The sequence below is a fragment of the Phallusia mammillata genome, chromosome 1, assembly GCF_965637545.1.
Source record: "Phallusia mammillata chromosome 1, kaPhaMamm4.hap1.1, whole genome shotgun sequence".
Taxonomy (NCBI): Eukaryota; Metazoa; Chordata; class Ascidiacea; order Phlebobranchia; family Ascidiidae; genus Phallusia; species Phallusia mammillata.
The window spans coordinates 23,779,358-23,795,623 of record NC_137252.1 but is presented as its reverse complement, the minus strand read 5'-3'; the positions used below and the strand labels follow the sequence as shown (position 1 = coordinate 23,795,623).

Here is a 16,266-nt window from a genome sequence, read left to right as displayed (position 1 = left end):
TTCAGAGCGCATAAGCGAAAACGATCGTTAGGTCGCTACAGCATAATAATTTTGAATGTAACCTTTATACACCCAGCAGGCGAGTTGCTGTAAAACGCTGCTCATACAAACGTTGTGTAATTTGGCGTATGAGTGAAATAGTGCCGCGGGCTTCGCTTGTCCTCAGCCTCGCCGTGTGGACCTACTTCCTGAATTGCCATACCAAGCCAAACTGCGTAAAACTTTCCATTCGCTTGGCGGTACTGCAGGGGCAAGTAACACAATACAGATTCATTTTTCTTCGTTTTGCCGCGTGGTATATAAGTGGGAAAAGCTTTGGTTGCAGAACGGTTGAAGGTTAGGATAAATGGACCGACAAATGACAGAGCATTCCGGCCAGCCAATGTGATTCTCATCATGCTTACTCATAGACCGTCTAAATGAATCACTTAACCTTCATTTGGCAAGTATCAAAATAAAATCAGGTTTTAGCTGGAGCCTAAACTATTCGGCAATATTGGTCTTACGATATTCAAAATAAAAGATTGGTACAAAAAACTATAGTTCAATCTTACTTATTCAGGTCTAGATTTGTTGGCTAGGTATTTTTTATTAATTGACACTAACAACGTCGAAGAATGAAGCGTGCATTATTGACGTATGGCTCAGTTATCCTACTACAAGCCAGACAGGTGGGTTTTGCAGTGTTGTACATGTAAATGTATGGTTATGTCCGCCTGTTTACAGTAAGGCATTTAACGTCAGATCTGGATGATGTGTTGGATGTCACATGAAACTTTCTGGTCCAACTTGACAATTTATGTGTGTGTGTAACACGTAATCTAAATCATTTTACTAACGTCACACTTGCAAAAGTTAGTTTGTGTTAATTATCAAAGTCACTGTAGTTTCGTTTCGCAACGTTTAAATCTGATGTAGAAAAATTATGTTTAAAATGCGTATTTAAAAAATGCTTTTGAGTAACAGACACACCGCGGCATATCTGCCACTACGATACAGCGCACCGTTTGCAGAAAACTGCACTTAATACTTCAACAAAAATAAAAATTTGAACGTTGAAAAAACAAACCTTAGATAAGATTGGATATAACCAACATAAAAGCCTGCTCAACTCCGGTTAGGCGCAAAGTGACAAACCCTTCCACCATCCGGTGAAACTGTTTAAAGCGCCTAAACAAAAAACTGGCTTGGTTGAATGTTTATTAACAGTTCGATGAAAACGCTTCACAATTACATAGAGGCAAAACAATGTTTAAAACAATGTTCCGTGAGAACGTTTTGTACGGGAAACTAAAAACTATCATTATTTCCTGTTTATCGATCGTGGGCATGAAAACATAACATATCTCCGACTGGAATGTGTTGTCTTTCTGGTCAATAAGCCTTTTTGGTCTAACGTAACCATTTAAGCTATCATATAACTCCACTTAATTTAGACTCCACTCTAAATTTGTGCCGTATTTACTCGATTGTAAGCCGCGGCTTATATTGTTTTTTTTAGCTGGCGTTTGTGCGGCTTATAATCGAGGACGGCTTATATTTTAACTTTATATCAAAACTATTTCTACGCTCCAACATTTTAAATTATTGGGGTTCAAAACATGCATGCGTGTACAGATTAAACGTCGATATACGTTCTGTTGGGTACAGTAACAACAGAAATATGTATGTGAAACAATCGTATCTAATTACATAGAATTTTAAAATTCCAGCGTGCAGCTTAGGCCTACATTTGAGGGCGGCTTACATTATTTTTTTAACACCTTAACATGCGGCTTACAATCGAGGCGGCTTATAAACGAGGGCGGCTTACAATTGAGATACGGTACGGTAAATACGGTATAACCTTACGTTAATGTAGATTGTAGATTTTATTATCAAGCTTATGCTATCGAGTGCGTGAGTTCACTTATTTGCTTATCGTTTTTGTGTAAGAATTATATAGCTACCTATAGTTAAATTATATTATCAAGACAAAAAATCTTCATAAAATAAGATTTCAATAAAAGAAACGCGGACAACTAAAATAAACAATTACACAGAAGTATCCTGGGTTCGAACCCCGTGAACGACAAAGAGCAAATTTCAGTTCTCGCAAAACATAATTGGCTAAAGCAGGGGTCACCAAACACCAAACGACGTCATTTCATCGGGCCCGCTAGAGTAGTTGGTCTTATTATACATCTGATATTGTCCAACTAAGCGACCAGCATCATAACGAGTTTATAAGGAGTGCGCTTTGCGGAACCAACGCGGTCTTAATAAACACAAACAACTTCGTACACTTTCCAAGGGAACAAAAGACCGTTACTGCAATAAGTAATAAATCGTTAGTTGATAAACATTAACCCGGGTTTTTTCCCCTCCTCCCGTAAGCGAGCGCCAATGCCCCTGTTGTGCTTTTTACCACCGTTTAATGCAGCGGTTCTCAAACTGGGGTCCGCGGTGACTTAGGTCCGTCAGGCGGGTTTAGAGGGACCGCGAGGAGCTTAAAGCATTTCCACAATCTTATATAATATGGGATCTTGCGAGTGTATAAGCAAAAATTATATAGACCAATGAGTTTTCTATGACAAAAAGTGGTTCTTTACTTCATTTTCAAGTAACAGAAGAGATTGTTGGCGCACTATGTTTATGTTGTTTTAGTATTGTTTGTGACGTAATAAATTGCCTTGGAAACATTCCCACGCAAAGTCATCATTTGAAACTATACTACATTCATTCTGTTAGGTCAGGTCAGGCTTATACCTGCTACTGGTACCACGTAGCCCAGTACAACCTGTCGCGGGTCGAGTGGCCGTCGGCTAAACCGACTTCCTCACTCGAGGCAACTGCTGCCTTGTAGTCACGCATTGGTTTGTGAAAGGCTAGGGGAGACAACCCTGATTCAAAATCCCTGGAATGTCTCTGAGCAAGTGTCCAGGTAGACGCTCGAAAAAATGATGAACACAAGACTAAAAATGGCCCTCAGTCCCGGGCAAAAAGAGGGTGCTAAGAATCTCCCGGTTCGGATTGCAACTTGGAATACCCGAACGCTTAAAGAAACGGGTACGGTTGAGCTTTTGATGAAGGAAATTGAACGAATGGGAATAGACATATTAGGTGTTACAGAAACACACTGGTCGAATGAGAAGCAAACATTGTGGGAAAGTGGTGGATATATCATTATACACTCTCCACGGCAAGACGGAATTCATAGACAAGGCGTCGCTATGATCATGAAGAAAGAACTGAAAGAAATGGTAATAGACTATGATTGTATTTCCAGTAGATTACTCAAAGTCACCATGCAGTGGAAAACAACAAAAATCGCTTACTTCATAGTGTATGCCCCAGATTCTAGCCACAGTGACATTTGCTTTGAAAACTTCTTCAGCATTTTGCAAGACGAGATAAATAAACTAAACAGTAACGATAAAATAGTTATGCTTGGTGATTTCAATGCATCAGTAGGTACCGACACTCAAGTTAACTGGCCAAATGTCGTGGGAAAATACGCACAAGGCAACCACAATCAAAGGGGTCTACATCTGCTCCAATTTTGTGCAATTAACGACCTATTCATTGCTAACACCATCTTCAAGCATAAGGAAAGTCGCAGATACACATGGACAGCACCAGACGGATTCACAAAGAAGCAAATTGACTACATACTGATGTCAAAAACGCAACAGTCAGCAGTGAAGAACTGCAGGTCTTACCAGTCTGCAGAAATAGGTTCCGACCACTCTCTAATAATTGCAAACACAACGACAGAAAGTCCAAAAAAGTCCAAACACAAAGTGCACAAACCTCCAAAGCGTTACAACAACGATAAACTAAGCTGTGAGAATACTCGAGAAAAGTTTGAGGCTGTAGTGGGTGAAAGATTTGCAACTCTTCTGAATGATGATCATAATTTGCACCCAAACGAGTTCTACAATGAATTCAAAACCATAGTACACAAAACTGCAGAACAAGAAATAGGCTTCAAACACAAGAACGAAATATCAGGATTACCACAGACAATCATAGATCTCTGTGAGAAACGCAGAGCTGCGAAAAGAAACATGTTAAATAATCCTAAGAACACTGAGCTTAAAGAAAACTACAGAAAACTAAATAAGAAAGTCAATATAGCCGTTAAAAAACAAAAGAACATGAATCTCAGAACCGAAATAATTGAAATGGAGGAAAATTTCAAAAGAAACAACTCTAGAATGCTGTTTAAACGACAGTTACGACAGTTAGAGGGTAAAAGTTACAAATCTACATCAGCAATGAAAGACGCTCAAGGAAAGCTAAAGATGGGGAAACAAGACATCCTTGACATTTGGAAGTCTCACTTTAAGAAACATCTCAACACGCACTTTACGCGTGACCAGGATGCTTTATTTGAATTCGACCAGACTAAGAACGAAGAAGAAGTGTCTATCCCGTCGATAACAGAACAAGAAGTGATTAAAGCAATTAAACAAATGCACAACAGGAAATCACCAGGTGTTGATGGAATAACATCAGAATTATTAAAAGCTGGTGGGGATGGGATGATCAAAACATTGACATTGCTGTTCAATAAAATAATCACAGAAGAAAAAACACCAGAAGATTGGTCTAAGATGATTATAACCCCAATACACAAAAAAGGCGACAAGCTAAATGCCAAAAACTACAGAGCCATTTCACTCTTATCAGTCCCTGGGAAAGTTTTTTGTAAAATACTGATGGTCAGAAACCAGCACTTAATTGAAAGGTATATAAGCAAATCGCAATTCGGTTTCAGACCAGGCAAGGGAACTACGGATGCAATTTTCATAACAAGACAGATAATTGAGAAGGCAAGGGAACACCAAGTCCCATTGCACCTCAACTTCATCGACTTCAAGTCCGCCTTCGATACAATATGGAGGGAGGCGCTCTGGAAGATGCTTGGCCAAATCGGAATTCCCTTACAATACACCAGGATTATGAAAACACTATATGATGACACAAGATGTGCAGTCAATGCAGGAGGCCAACTTACAGACTGGTTTCCAGTTAACGTGGGAGTGAGACAAGGTTGCATAATGTCACCGAGCCTGTTTAATATATTCCTGGAGCATATAATGAAGGACATCAAAAGCCTGGACAAAGAGTTCAAACTAAAAGAGGACATGTCAATTGACATAAGGTACGCAGACGACACTACGTTAATTTCAACTGTGTTCGAAAAACTAAAATTATCAACCCTCGAACTCGAAAAAGCCTGCAGAAAATGGGGCCTGAAGATAAACCCTTCGAAATGCGCAATCATGTCTCCAGAAGAACACGAAGACATCACAATAAACGAACGCATAGTCCCAAAAGTAAGAGAGTTCAAGTTCCTCGGCAGTTTGATCCCTAACTGTGCCTCTGACGTCCAACACAGAATATCCATGGCGTCACAGGCGTTTGGTCGTCTAAGGAGTAACATCTGGACCTCTAGAGACATGTCCAGAACCCTAAAACTCAAGTTATACATCAGGGCTTTAATCCTTCCTATAGCGACGTACGGTTCTGAGTCGTGGACTCTCAGAGAACAGGAGATAAGAGCTCTGCTGGTGTTTGAAATGAAATGCTTCAGAACAATCCTAAGAAGGACACGGAGGGACAGACTCAGCAATGAGCACATTCGAAAGACGCTGGGCATGACCGAGACCATAGAAGATGTGGTGTCGGCGAGGAGACTTCGATGGTTCGGGCATGTCGCCCGAAGCATTGAACTTACAAATTCCACCTACGAGCAAGACTTTGGTAAAGCTAGAAGAAGAGGACGCCCACCAAAGAGATGGACAGACGCCATCAGACAAGAGTGTGGAGTTCCTCTTCTGACGCTAGAGAGGGAAGCGATCAGAAGAAAGAACCTTGTGTCCATCAAAGCGAGGGGACGCCAAGTCCTGTGCATTGATTGATTGATTGATTGATTGTATGTTGTTGTGGGAATGCTTTCGAGAGGAAAAAATTAACTTTTAGTTTGGTAACTTGGCACTTTTATTTTGCCAAGTTATTTTAAATTTTATGATTGGCTTGGACCGCGATGGCTCGAAAGAGTTGCAAAGGGACCGTTCTAACAAAAAATTAAAAAAGTTTGAGAACCGCTGGTTTAATGTACAAATTCTAATGCTTCTTGAAGACGTTACATTTGTCACAATTGCAATGAATGCAAACGATCCATTGGCTGTGTCAGCAGTGGCGGCTCGCGCCTAAAAATTGTGGGGGTGCTGCTCCAAATTTTAGCCTTTGTTGAACAAATATAAGTTAGCAATATATAGAAAAGCTACATTTCTAGTTTTCTTGCCATTGTTTTGAAAAACAAGTACCGTTTTCTGTTTTAGAAAAACAAGTACCGTAATACAAATCTTAATTAGCAACTCCATAGTGACGTAATTTTTGTTACGCAGTAATGTACACGAGTGTAAACAACAGACGATATCATTTGTGTATTTTGTTTACTTGCACAGCGACGGGCCAAACTCAATAACATGCAGTAATAATGTGGAACAAAAACATAGGTGACACGGACTCGAAACGAAGCGGTTGTAAATACGGTAAAACACGACAAGAATATCGAAAAAACAATAAGAAAAAAAGTAATGGGTCGAAAAACTTTGAAGTATTTCAGTTAGACAACATTTAAAAAAATGGTCTTGTTTCAGTAACTTACGGTCACAGTCAGCGTTTAACATATTCTATGACACTTCACAGGTTGTTGTCACACACACAAAAACTAGGCATACAGCTGTTTATTGGTATCATAACTGACAAATTTTACAACCACTTTACATTTGTGTCAGAACTTGTTTATTTTAACATATTTTCTTTGAATTTTTGTGTACAGACTATTATTTGTCTTTCAGATTCTTAACTGCTATACTTGCTGCTTTATTTGCTGGCAAATAGCTTGTAATTGCTTTTTTTAAGTGCAAAACTCCTTGAAGCTTTAAAATTTACAACACTCCCACTTAAATTTAAACCATATTATTAAACCTTGTGCTTCCTTTTTACAACTAAAAAGAATCATAAAGTTATAGTTTGGGCATGGTAATTGATAGCTTCTTCCTTGATACCAAATGACAACTAAGAAACTGTTTTTTTTTTCTATTTAGTACTAGCACTGCAAGTGCAAGTCTTTTGAAAATAATGGTGTTCCTAACAAAGGTTTGCATCCTTTTCAGAGGTAAAAAGAACTGTTTTGCCTTTGCAGGACTCATGGAAACAGCAAACAGGATTTTTCATCCTACTAATTTCACTTGTCAAAACATCATCTAGAATCTAGATTATTTTCAAAGTAATCATGAACATCAGATCTACAGAAACATTTTCATTTGAGTAACTAGCTTTTCTTTGTCAACAATAGGATGTGCTTGGTGTCACTACTATCTTGTCTGTAGAATGTTCATTCTTAAGAAACACTTCCTGTGAAGCAATTTAGCAGCTACTGGTTAGACAAACAGTACATGTCCATTATATCAATACACATGATTGCACTTGATTGCAAATACTGTCCACATGGTGTGTTAAGAAATCCACACTTTAAATTGTCTTCACTCTTTTTTTTGCCTTCATTTCAAAATTCCTGTTGCTTGCAGTTGTTTGTTCTGCATTTGATATTGCCTGAATTTCAGTGAGGCATTTAACTTCACAGTCACAAATTTAATTTTTCTTTGGTAGCATTATAGGAACTAAAACTGAGTATTTCTTGTTGTTGCTTATTCCTGCATGACATTGGAGTAGCAGATGTTTTGTCCCATACTTTCACAAATCTTTTTAATTCAGTTATTTATTATAAAGCTTAATTGTGACTTTTAAAGGTGTTAGATGACCTTTTTTTCTGTTTCAAGGTGTTAGATACACTTTTTTAATTCAATGATAACTGTAAAAACTGAAACTCACTTACAGTCATCTTAAAAAGTCACGACTAACAGTCAAACAATAAATTTAATGATAGCAAAATAATTATTTAACTGCACTCACTGTCGAACTTAAAAACACAGTACACGGGTTTGGCTTTGGAGCTCACTGACGCGAAGCAGACCACACAACTAGCGCTACGTCACGGGAGGGGCTGCGCGAGCCACAGCCCCCTCTCGCCCATTACGCCCGGCATGTAGCTTTTCCAAGTGCGCATGCGCACAACTGAAAACGTCATGAAACGTCACGAAACTGGAGCTGCAGCTCCGCCATAGATAACTTATCATTATTTTGATTTTTTTTTAAATAATACAAAATTTTTACTAATTTTGTTTTAATAAATGCCGATTAATGCCATAAAAGTTATTCTTAGTATACACTGAACAAACATAAAAACTATATGTAAAGATTGTTTTGTATAACAACTTGGAATAGGAATGTCAAGTAAAAATACTGGGGGTGCTGCAGCTCCGCAGCCCCCTCGCACGAGCCGCCCCTGCTTGGTGGTCACTACTATCTTGTCTGTAAAATGTTCATTCTTAAGAAACACTTCCTGTGAAGCAATTTAGCAGCTACTGTTTAGACCAGCGGTTCCCAAACTTTTTCATTTTTTTTTCAAAACGGTCCCTTTGCCATTATTTTGAGGGCTCGCGGTCCTTGAGCCTAAATATGTATTTCATAAAAACGAAAGTTGATTTCAGGATTTTAGCTAGTTATGCAAAATTGCGCATAAAAGTCATCCAAACACAGCTTGTGACATCACAGACAAGACAAATGCACTACAATTGTGCGCGAACAATTACATTTTTGATAGTTGTCATTCATTAAAGGCTATTGTTAAGCAATGGAGACAGTTGATTCTCAATTCTACTTTGATTTAAACTTATTTAGTGGCACAAACTGACGCCAAATAAGATTATTGAATTACTTCAACCGCTTCGCGGTCCCCCCAAAATTGCCTCACGGACCCCTAAAGGACCGCGGACCCCATTTTGGGAACCGCTGGTTTAGACAAACAGTACATGTCCATTAAATAATACACATGATTGCACTTGGTTGCAAATACTGTCCACATGGTGTATTAAGAAACCAAAACTTCAAATTGTCTTCACTCAGGTATTTCAAAAATCCTGTTGCTTCCGCAATTGTTTGTTCTGCATTTGATATTGCCTGAATTTCAGTGAGGCATTTAACTTCACAGTCACAAATTTATTTTTTCTTTGATAGCATTAAGAACTAAAACTGAGTATTTCTTGTTGTTGCTTATTCCTGCATGGCATTGGAGTAGCAGATATTTTATACCATATTTTCTTAAAAGTTTTTAATTCAGTTATTTATTATAAATGTTAATCGTGACTTTTCAAGGTGTTTAATTCAATGATAACTGCAACAACTGAAACCCACTTACCAGTGATGGGGAGACTCGAGTCAGTGACTCGACTCGAGTCCGACTCGAGTCAGCTTTTCAAAAGACTTGACTTGACTCGAGTCTCAGTTGTGAAAAGACTCGACTTGACTTGGACTCGTCTTAGTAGAGACTCGACTCGGACTCGGACTCGTTATTTCATCAACAAAACGGAAATTTCTTATAATAGATAACCTGTTCAGTTGGCTTCAACCAAACATTAGCAGCAATTTACTGTGCGGTGCGAAGTTATTTTTGCTTAATTTTAACGTACGAAGTCGCTGCTACATTTTGCTAAACTTTCTTACGCTGACATTAAGCGTTGTACTAATTGCTTGGGTTTTAAGGTAATCGAATGCAGTACATGCCAAGGCCAAGTATTCGCTTTAAGCGCTTATATTACTGAACAAACGTTCTAGCGCATGCAGTAAAATATGAATTTTCGGTTTTCAAAAACTCCTTTGAACAGGTTAACGTTCTTTTCCACAATGTTTAATCAGTGTCAATTAACAGGATTTATTAAAGTTAACCCTACTCTGAATTAATAGGATTTGTTCATTGTAATGAAGCGGTGTCCGTTTTAAGTTAAAAAGGGCGCGATGAAACATTCAAATAGATTAACTATCTAAACCTTTTTTCAAAAACTTTTTGTGACTTGCCTTGACTCGAACTGCTAATGACTTGACTCGACTTGAGACTCGAACCGCTAATGACTCGACTCGACTTGAGACTCGAACCCCTTCTGACTCGACTTGACTTGGGACTCGAACCCCTAATGACTTGACTTGACTTGAGACTCGACTGATGGGACTCGTTACCCAACCCTGCCACTTACAGTCATCTTAAAAAGTTACCACTAACCTTCAAACAAATAAATTATAAGATGGCAAAATAATTATCTAACTGTTCTCACTGCCGAACTTAAGAATATAGTACACGGGTTTGGCTTTGGAGTTCACTGACTCGAAGCAGACAACTCAACTAGCGCTACGTCACAGGAGGGGCTGCGGCAGCCACAGCCCCCTGTCGCCTATTTCGCCCGGCATGTAGCTTTTCCAAGTGCGCATGCGCACAACTGCAAAACGTCACGAAACTGGAGCTGCAGCTCGACCATAGAAAACATATTAATGCAATATTTTTTTTAAAAGGAAAAAAATGCCGATCAAGGTGGATTTTTTTCTAATTTTATATTGCTAAAGAATAAAAAAGAATATAATGGAAGTTATCTGTAATATTGTGGTAGGAATATTAAGTAAAAATATCTAAGGGGTGCTGCAGCTCCGCAGCACCCTCGCACGAGCCGCCCCTGTGTGTCAGTGACTCACCAATAATGGTCAACACGACAATAAACGGCTTTTCTAATACAACCGACGCAGCACCGTGCTCCACGGAAGTCAGCAACGAAAAGAACTAAACCACGTTGCGGAATCAATAGAAATCGGCAATTACTGGCAAATAAGATGTAACATACATGTTGTTTATACGCAACACCGTTCTAAAGCCACACATGCATGCAATTATAACGGTAGACTAGAAAATAGCAAATATATTTTTAAAAGTTTTTTTTTTATTACTAGAATGTTATTGCCTCTCGCTCGAAGCTGGTTGTGGCGGTTCAAGCTACACGCAAACAACATGCAGATACAGCTGGACAAAAGGTGAATGTTTTATCACCCCTCTCTGTGGATATCTGCACCACCTTGTTATTATTTCGCCAACTACTGCCTTTTGGTACACGCTTTTATCCCTATTGTTAATAAAACACTATCAGCAATCGTTTGAACTATTTATGACGTCATAACTGTTACGTTATGCGTCGCCAATTGATTCCACGTAAAGTAAAGTTATCGTATATTCAACGTTGACCGACAGATAAAATCGCCAGTCTGTTCTTACAACGAGTGGGACCCACTTGATGAGGTGATCGTCGGTCGCCCTGAAAACGCGTGCGTACCCCCGCTTACTCACGAAGTAAAGGTATGACAATCTATGCATATTATCAAGTTTATATTTTTAGATCCCTTGCATTAGCTTTGGAATTAATGAACTTCACCTTTGTGTTTCCAGGCTATCACCAGTCATCAGCAGTGGGAGTTTTTTCGAAAGTTCGGGGGCCAATTTTTCCCACAAGAGCACGTGAAAAAAGCGGTGTCCCAAATCGAAGAAATGTGCAATGTGTTACGCCACGAAGGCGTCACTGTGAGGCGTCCTGACATAGTAGATTGGAGCAAAACCTACGAAACACCAGATTTTAAATCCAAAGGTAGATAAATAATAAAATAAAATTATATGACAATAACTGTTTAAGTGTTAATATAAAAAAAAACAGAGAAAGGGTAAAATGAGAACAACGTCACCTATCTTGTGTATTTTAGGTGTATGCACTAAGCGCCTAAAACAAGCGACATTTTCAACCGAATTTATGTGCTCTTTTAATTGGACCCCTATATGCCAATAGATAAACTAAAAAAGTTATTACTAAATCAGAAAACTGTCTGTGGCTCGATATTTTTATTCATCACTTTATATGCAGGGATGTACGCAGCTATGCCACGAGATATCTTGATCGTGATTGGTGAAGAAATTATCGAGGCACCAATGGCTTGGCGTTCCAGGTTTTTCGAATATCGCGCTTATCGGTCACTGATGAAAGAATATTTTCAAGCCGGGGCTAAATGGACCACTGCTCCTAAGCCTCTTATGAGTGATGAGTTATATGATCAGGTAAGCGAATGTTGTTTCGTGCTGCTTTTGCCATGTGGAATTGCGACATCAAAAAGGGGAAGTACTCAATATACACGTGGACCCAATTATTAACTGAAAAGCCGGCGGTGGCCTTGTTCTCAACATGTTCGTGCATTACGAAGCAACAGTGGGTCACGACTGACAACCCATTTCACACTGCGAATGCACGAGGTATTCATTTTAGAATGCGCACTCACGTGTATTTTTTGTAGTTCATTGTTTTGTGTCAACAGCGAAAGTGCATTATCTCACCCGAGAAAATCCTTTCGCCCCCTTAGTATTGAAAAACGCTCCAGTGTAGTTGATCTTTCCTAGCAATTGGCCACTTGCCACTTGGTATCATAGACGAACAGCAGCATCAGTGGCGGCTCGTGCTTAAAATTTCTGGGGTGCTGCTCCAAATTTTAGCCTTTATTGAACATATATAAGTTCTCAATATATAGAAAAGCCACATTTCTAGTTTTCTAGCCATTGTTTAGCAAATATATCTATTTTTTGAAGCAATAGGATATTTAACAACTATATTCTGTGGAACACAGTTTTAGTTTTGGCAAAAAAATGGACAAACAAGAAATTGCGGCACTTTTTTTTCTGATCAACCTCTGCAGATTGGTCACGCTTGGATGCTCCGTTGCCACGTGACCATTTTTATCAGTTTTTGCTTGTAATAGCATAGGACGTTTTAGCTTTTTTTCCAAGTTTGTACTAATAAACAGTGGCGGCTCGTGCCTAAAATTTGTGGGGGTGCTGCTCCAAATTTTAGCCTTTATTGAACATATATAAGTTGTCAATATATAGAAAAGCCACATTTCTAGTTTTCTAGCCATTGTTTTGTGAAGAAAAACAAGTAATACAAATCTTAATTAGCAACTCCATTGTGACGTAATTTTTGTTACGCAATACTGCACACGAGTGAAAACAGCAGACGGTATCATTTGTGTATTTTGTTTACTTGCACAGCGATGGACCAAACTTAATAATATGCAGTAATAATGTGGCACAAAACCACACGTGACACAGACTCGAAACGATTTAAATGCGGTTATAAATACGGTAAAGCACAACAACAATATTAAAAATAGTAATAAACTAGAAGGGCGGCTTAGCACATTTTGTTGTTGCATTTACACTATAACCTATTTCAAAAACATATATATATTTCCCATGCTTATTTTGTATAGGGTCCCATATTAGCCATCGTCTTTTATAACCTTAGTTGTTTCTGCAGGCAGAAACTCATGGGTTCCCACACATGTAAAGTTAAAAATAGTGCATTTCAAGCCATGGTCCACATGCCACCCAAATTTTGGCCAATTCCGAATCTGTTTTATAAACTTACCCATTTTAGGGGGTTAGGAGGGTTACTAATGGGGTTTGACACTAAACTAAAAAATATGAAACCTCAATGACTCAATCCATAGTACTGCAAAATCTGCTAATGTTTAAAATTTCGACCACTAGAGGTGTTTTGAGCAACAATCGGTAATGCTTCTGACGTCATAGGACTGTTAACAACCCCTAACTGTCATGGCACAAAAACGTTCACCAAGCAACCCGCCAACGAGAAACATACAACTGGTTGCCCTTGTAAGACTATGGCGAATCAGAATTTTCATAATTTTTTTTCCCAGTAACATACAAATAAGTTTTACACTTTGGGGGCTTGTGGGGTAAATGTTGTGGCTAAAAGGTTGAACACAACAATCGACACAAGCTATCCAAATTTGAGCCAATTCCGACATTGTTTACAAACTCACCCATTTTAGGGGGCTAGCGGGGTAAATACTGGGGTTATCAACAAAAACAAAGTGGTGTGCACATCTACATAACTTTATCTACCATCTGTGTAAATTTCATCCAAATCCATTAAACATTTGATGGAAAAATGAGTCGGACAAACTTTAGGCAGAAAATAACCCAATTTAGGGGGCTAGCGGGGTAAATACTGGGCGTAATCAACAAAAGCAAATCGGGATGCACATCTACATACCTATATCTACCACCTGTGTAAATTTCATTCAAATCCATCAAATATTTGATAGAAAAACGAGTCGGACAAACTTTAACAAGAAAATAACCCATTTTAGGCGCTAGCAGGGTAAATACTGGGGGTAATCAACAAAAGCAAATCGGGATGCACATCTGCATTCCTATATCTACCATCTGTGTAAATTTCATCCAAATCCATCAAACATTTGATGGAAAAACGAGTCGGACAAACTTTGGGAAGAAAAAAAAACAAAGAAAACAAAACAAAAAAAAACAAATTCGAGTAAAATCAATATGTGTCTCCTTCAGGGAAGGGGGCCCATAATGAGTCGAAAAGGTCGAAGTATTTCAGTTGAACAACATTTAAGAAAAACTGGTTATAACAATTACCACCAACTAACACGCTTGCTACTCAGTCATTAATATGGTAATGTTTCATTTTTTACTATGACATTTCATGTTTCAACATTTTCTATGACACTTCACAGATTATGGCAACACAAAAAAAAATAGCCACAAAGCTCTGATTTGTATCATCATAACTGACAAATTTAACAACCACATTACATTTGTGTCAGAACTTGCTGCTATATTTGGTGGCAAATAGCTTATAATTTTTTTTTTAAGTGCAAAACTCCTTCAAGCTTTGCAATTTACAACACTCTCACTTAAATTCAAACCATACTTCTAAACCTTGTGCTTCCTTTTAGCAACCAAAATCAATCATAAACGTATAGTTTGGGCAAAATAATGAATAGCTTATTCCTTCATTTCCGAATGACAACTAAGAAACTGTTTTTTTTTTCTGTTTAGTGTTAGCACTGCAAGTGCAAGTCTTTTGGAAATAATGGTGTTCCTTGAAAGTTCACTTTAAGAAACATTTCCTGTGAAGCAATTTAGCAACTACTGTTTAGAGAAACAGTACATGTCCATTATATCAACACACAAGATTGCACTTGGTTGCACATACTGTTCATATGATGTGTTACTGTAACGCGCCTTTTCAGTTCGATATGGACCTGCAGTTAACAGTTGTTGCAATCTTTATTGGCAATATAAAAACCGGCATATAAAATCCAGACAGGAAAAATCACATCTCTCTTGCACAACGACCAAATCACGACCACCACGTGCATTTATGCCACGTCGAGTATCGCCACGTACAGAACAAACACTGGGGGCGCCAACGAGCACATGTGACGTCATAATTATGTAACATTACGAAACCAAAACTTGAAATTGTCATCACCCAGTTATTTTAAAATTCCTGTTGCTTCTACAATTGTTTGTTCTGCATTTGATATTGCCTGAATTTCATTGAGGCATTTACCTTCTTTCGTAGCATTCAGAACTAAAACTGAGTATTTCTTGTTGTTGCTGCATGACATATTTGGAATAGCAGATGTTTTATCCCATTTTGTTCCTAAATCTTTGTTATTCCGTTATTTATGAAAGGTTAATCGTGACTTTTCTTGCTGTTAAATGCCCTTTTTCAAGGTGTTAGATACACTTTTTAATTCAATGATAACTGCAAAAACTAAAGCCCACTTACAGTATTAAAAAGTCACGACTAACCTTCAAACAAATAAATTGAAAGATGGCGAAATAATTATTTAACTATACTCACTGTCAAACCTAAGAATATAGTACACGGGTTTGGCTTTGGATAAACGCGGAGCAGACAACACAACTACAGGCCGGTTCACACGCTACGTGATTGGTGGAGCTGCCCTGTCGCCTATTTCGCCCGGCATGTAGCTTTTCCAAGTGCGCATGCGCACAAAAACTGGAGCTGCAGCTCCAACATAGATAATTTATTATTGACATATTTTTTTTAAATAAAAATACTGCCGATCGAGACGGAAAATATACCTATTATTGTATATTGCAAAAAGTCTGCTGCGATGTGTCATATAGGAAATGTGTGCAAAAAACGCCTTCCAAGTTTTATCCGGTTAAAGGAACATCTAAACCTAGCTGATCGGCTGCCATAAGGTTAAATAGCTTAGATGCGTATACTGCGTCACCAATCCTAACACTTTAAGTTTATTTTTATTTTTTTAAACTTCGTCAAATGGGACTACAATGGTTATGCTCCGGCATATTCAAAGCCTATTCTGATAAGACATAAACCTATCATAGCTTGCTGTGTAGTTAAGTACAGTAAACCCCAGTTAATTCGGACCCGTTTGGACCAAAGTATTTGTCCGTATTAGACG

At 38.4% G+C, this 16,266-nt stretch overlaps 1 protein-coding gene across 1 annotated transcript; it reads left to right on the top strand.

The window, feature by feature from the left end:
* The first annotated feature begins 577 nt into the window (after window positions 1-577).
* LOC145231937 (glycine amidinotransferase, mitochondrial-like) lies at window positions 578-12,155 on the top strand. The gene is made up of 5 exons (XM_080096405.1): window positions 578-671; window positions 10,891-10,971; window positions 11,186-11,290; window positions 11,381-11,576; window positions 11,847-12,155. The coding sequence occupies exons 1-5, from the start codon at window positions 618-620 to the stop codon at window positions 12,128-12,130; spliced, it is 720 nt and encodes a 239-aa protein (XP_079952531.1). The 5' UTR covers window positions 578-617; the 3' UTR covers window positions 12,131-12,155.
* The last annotated feature ends 4,111 nt before the right edge of the window (window positions 12,156-16,266 follow it).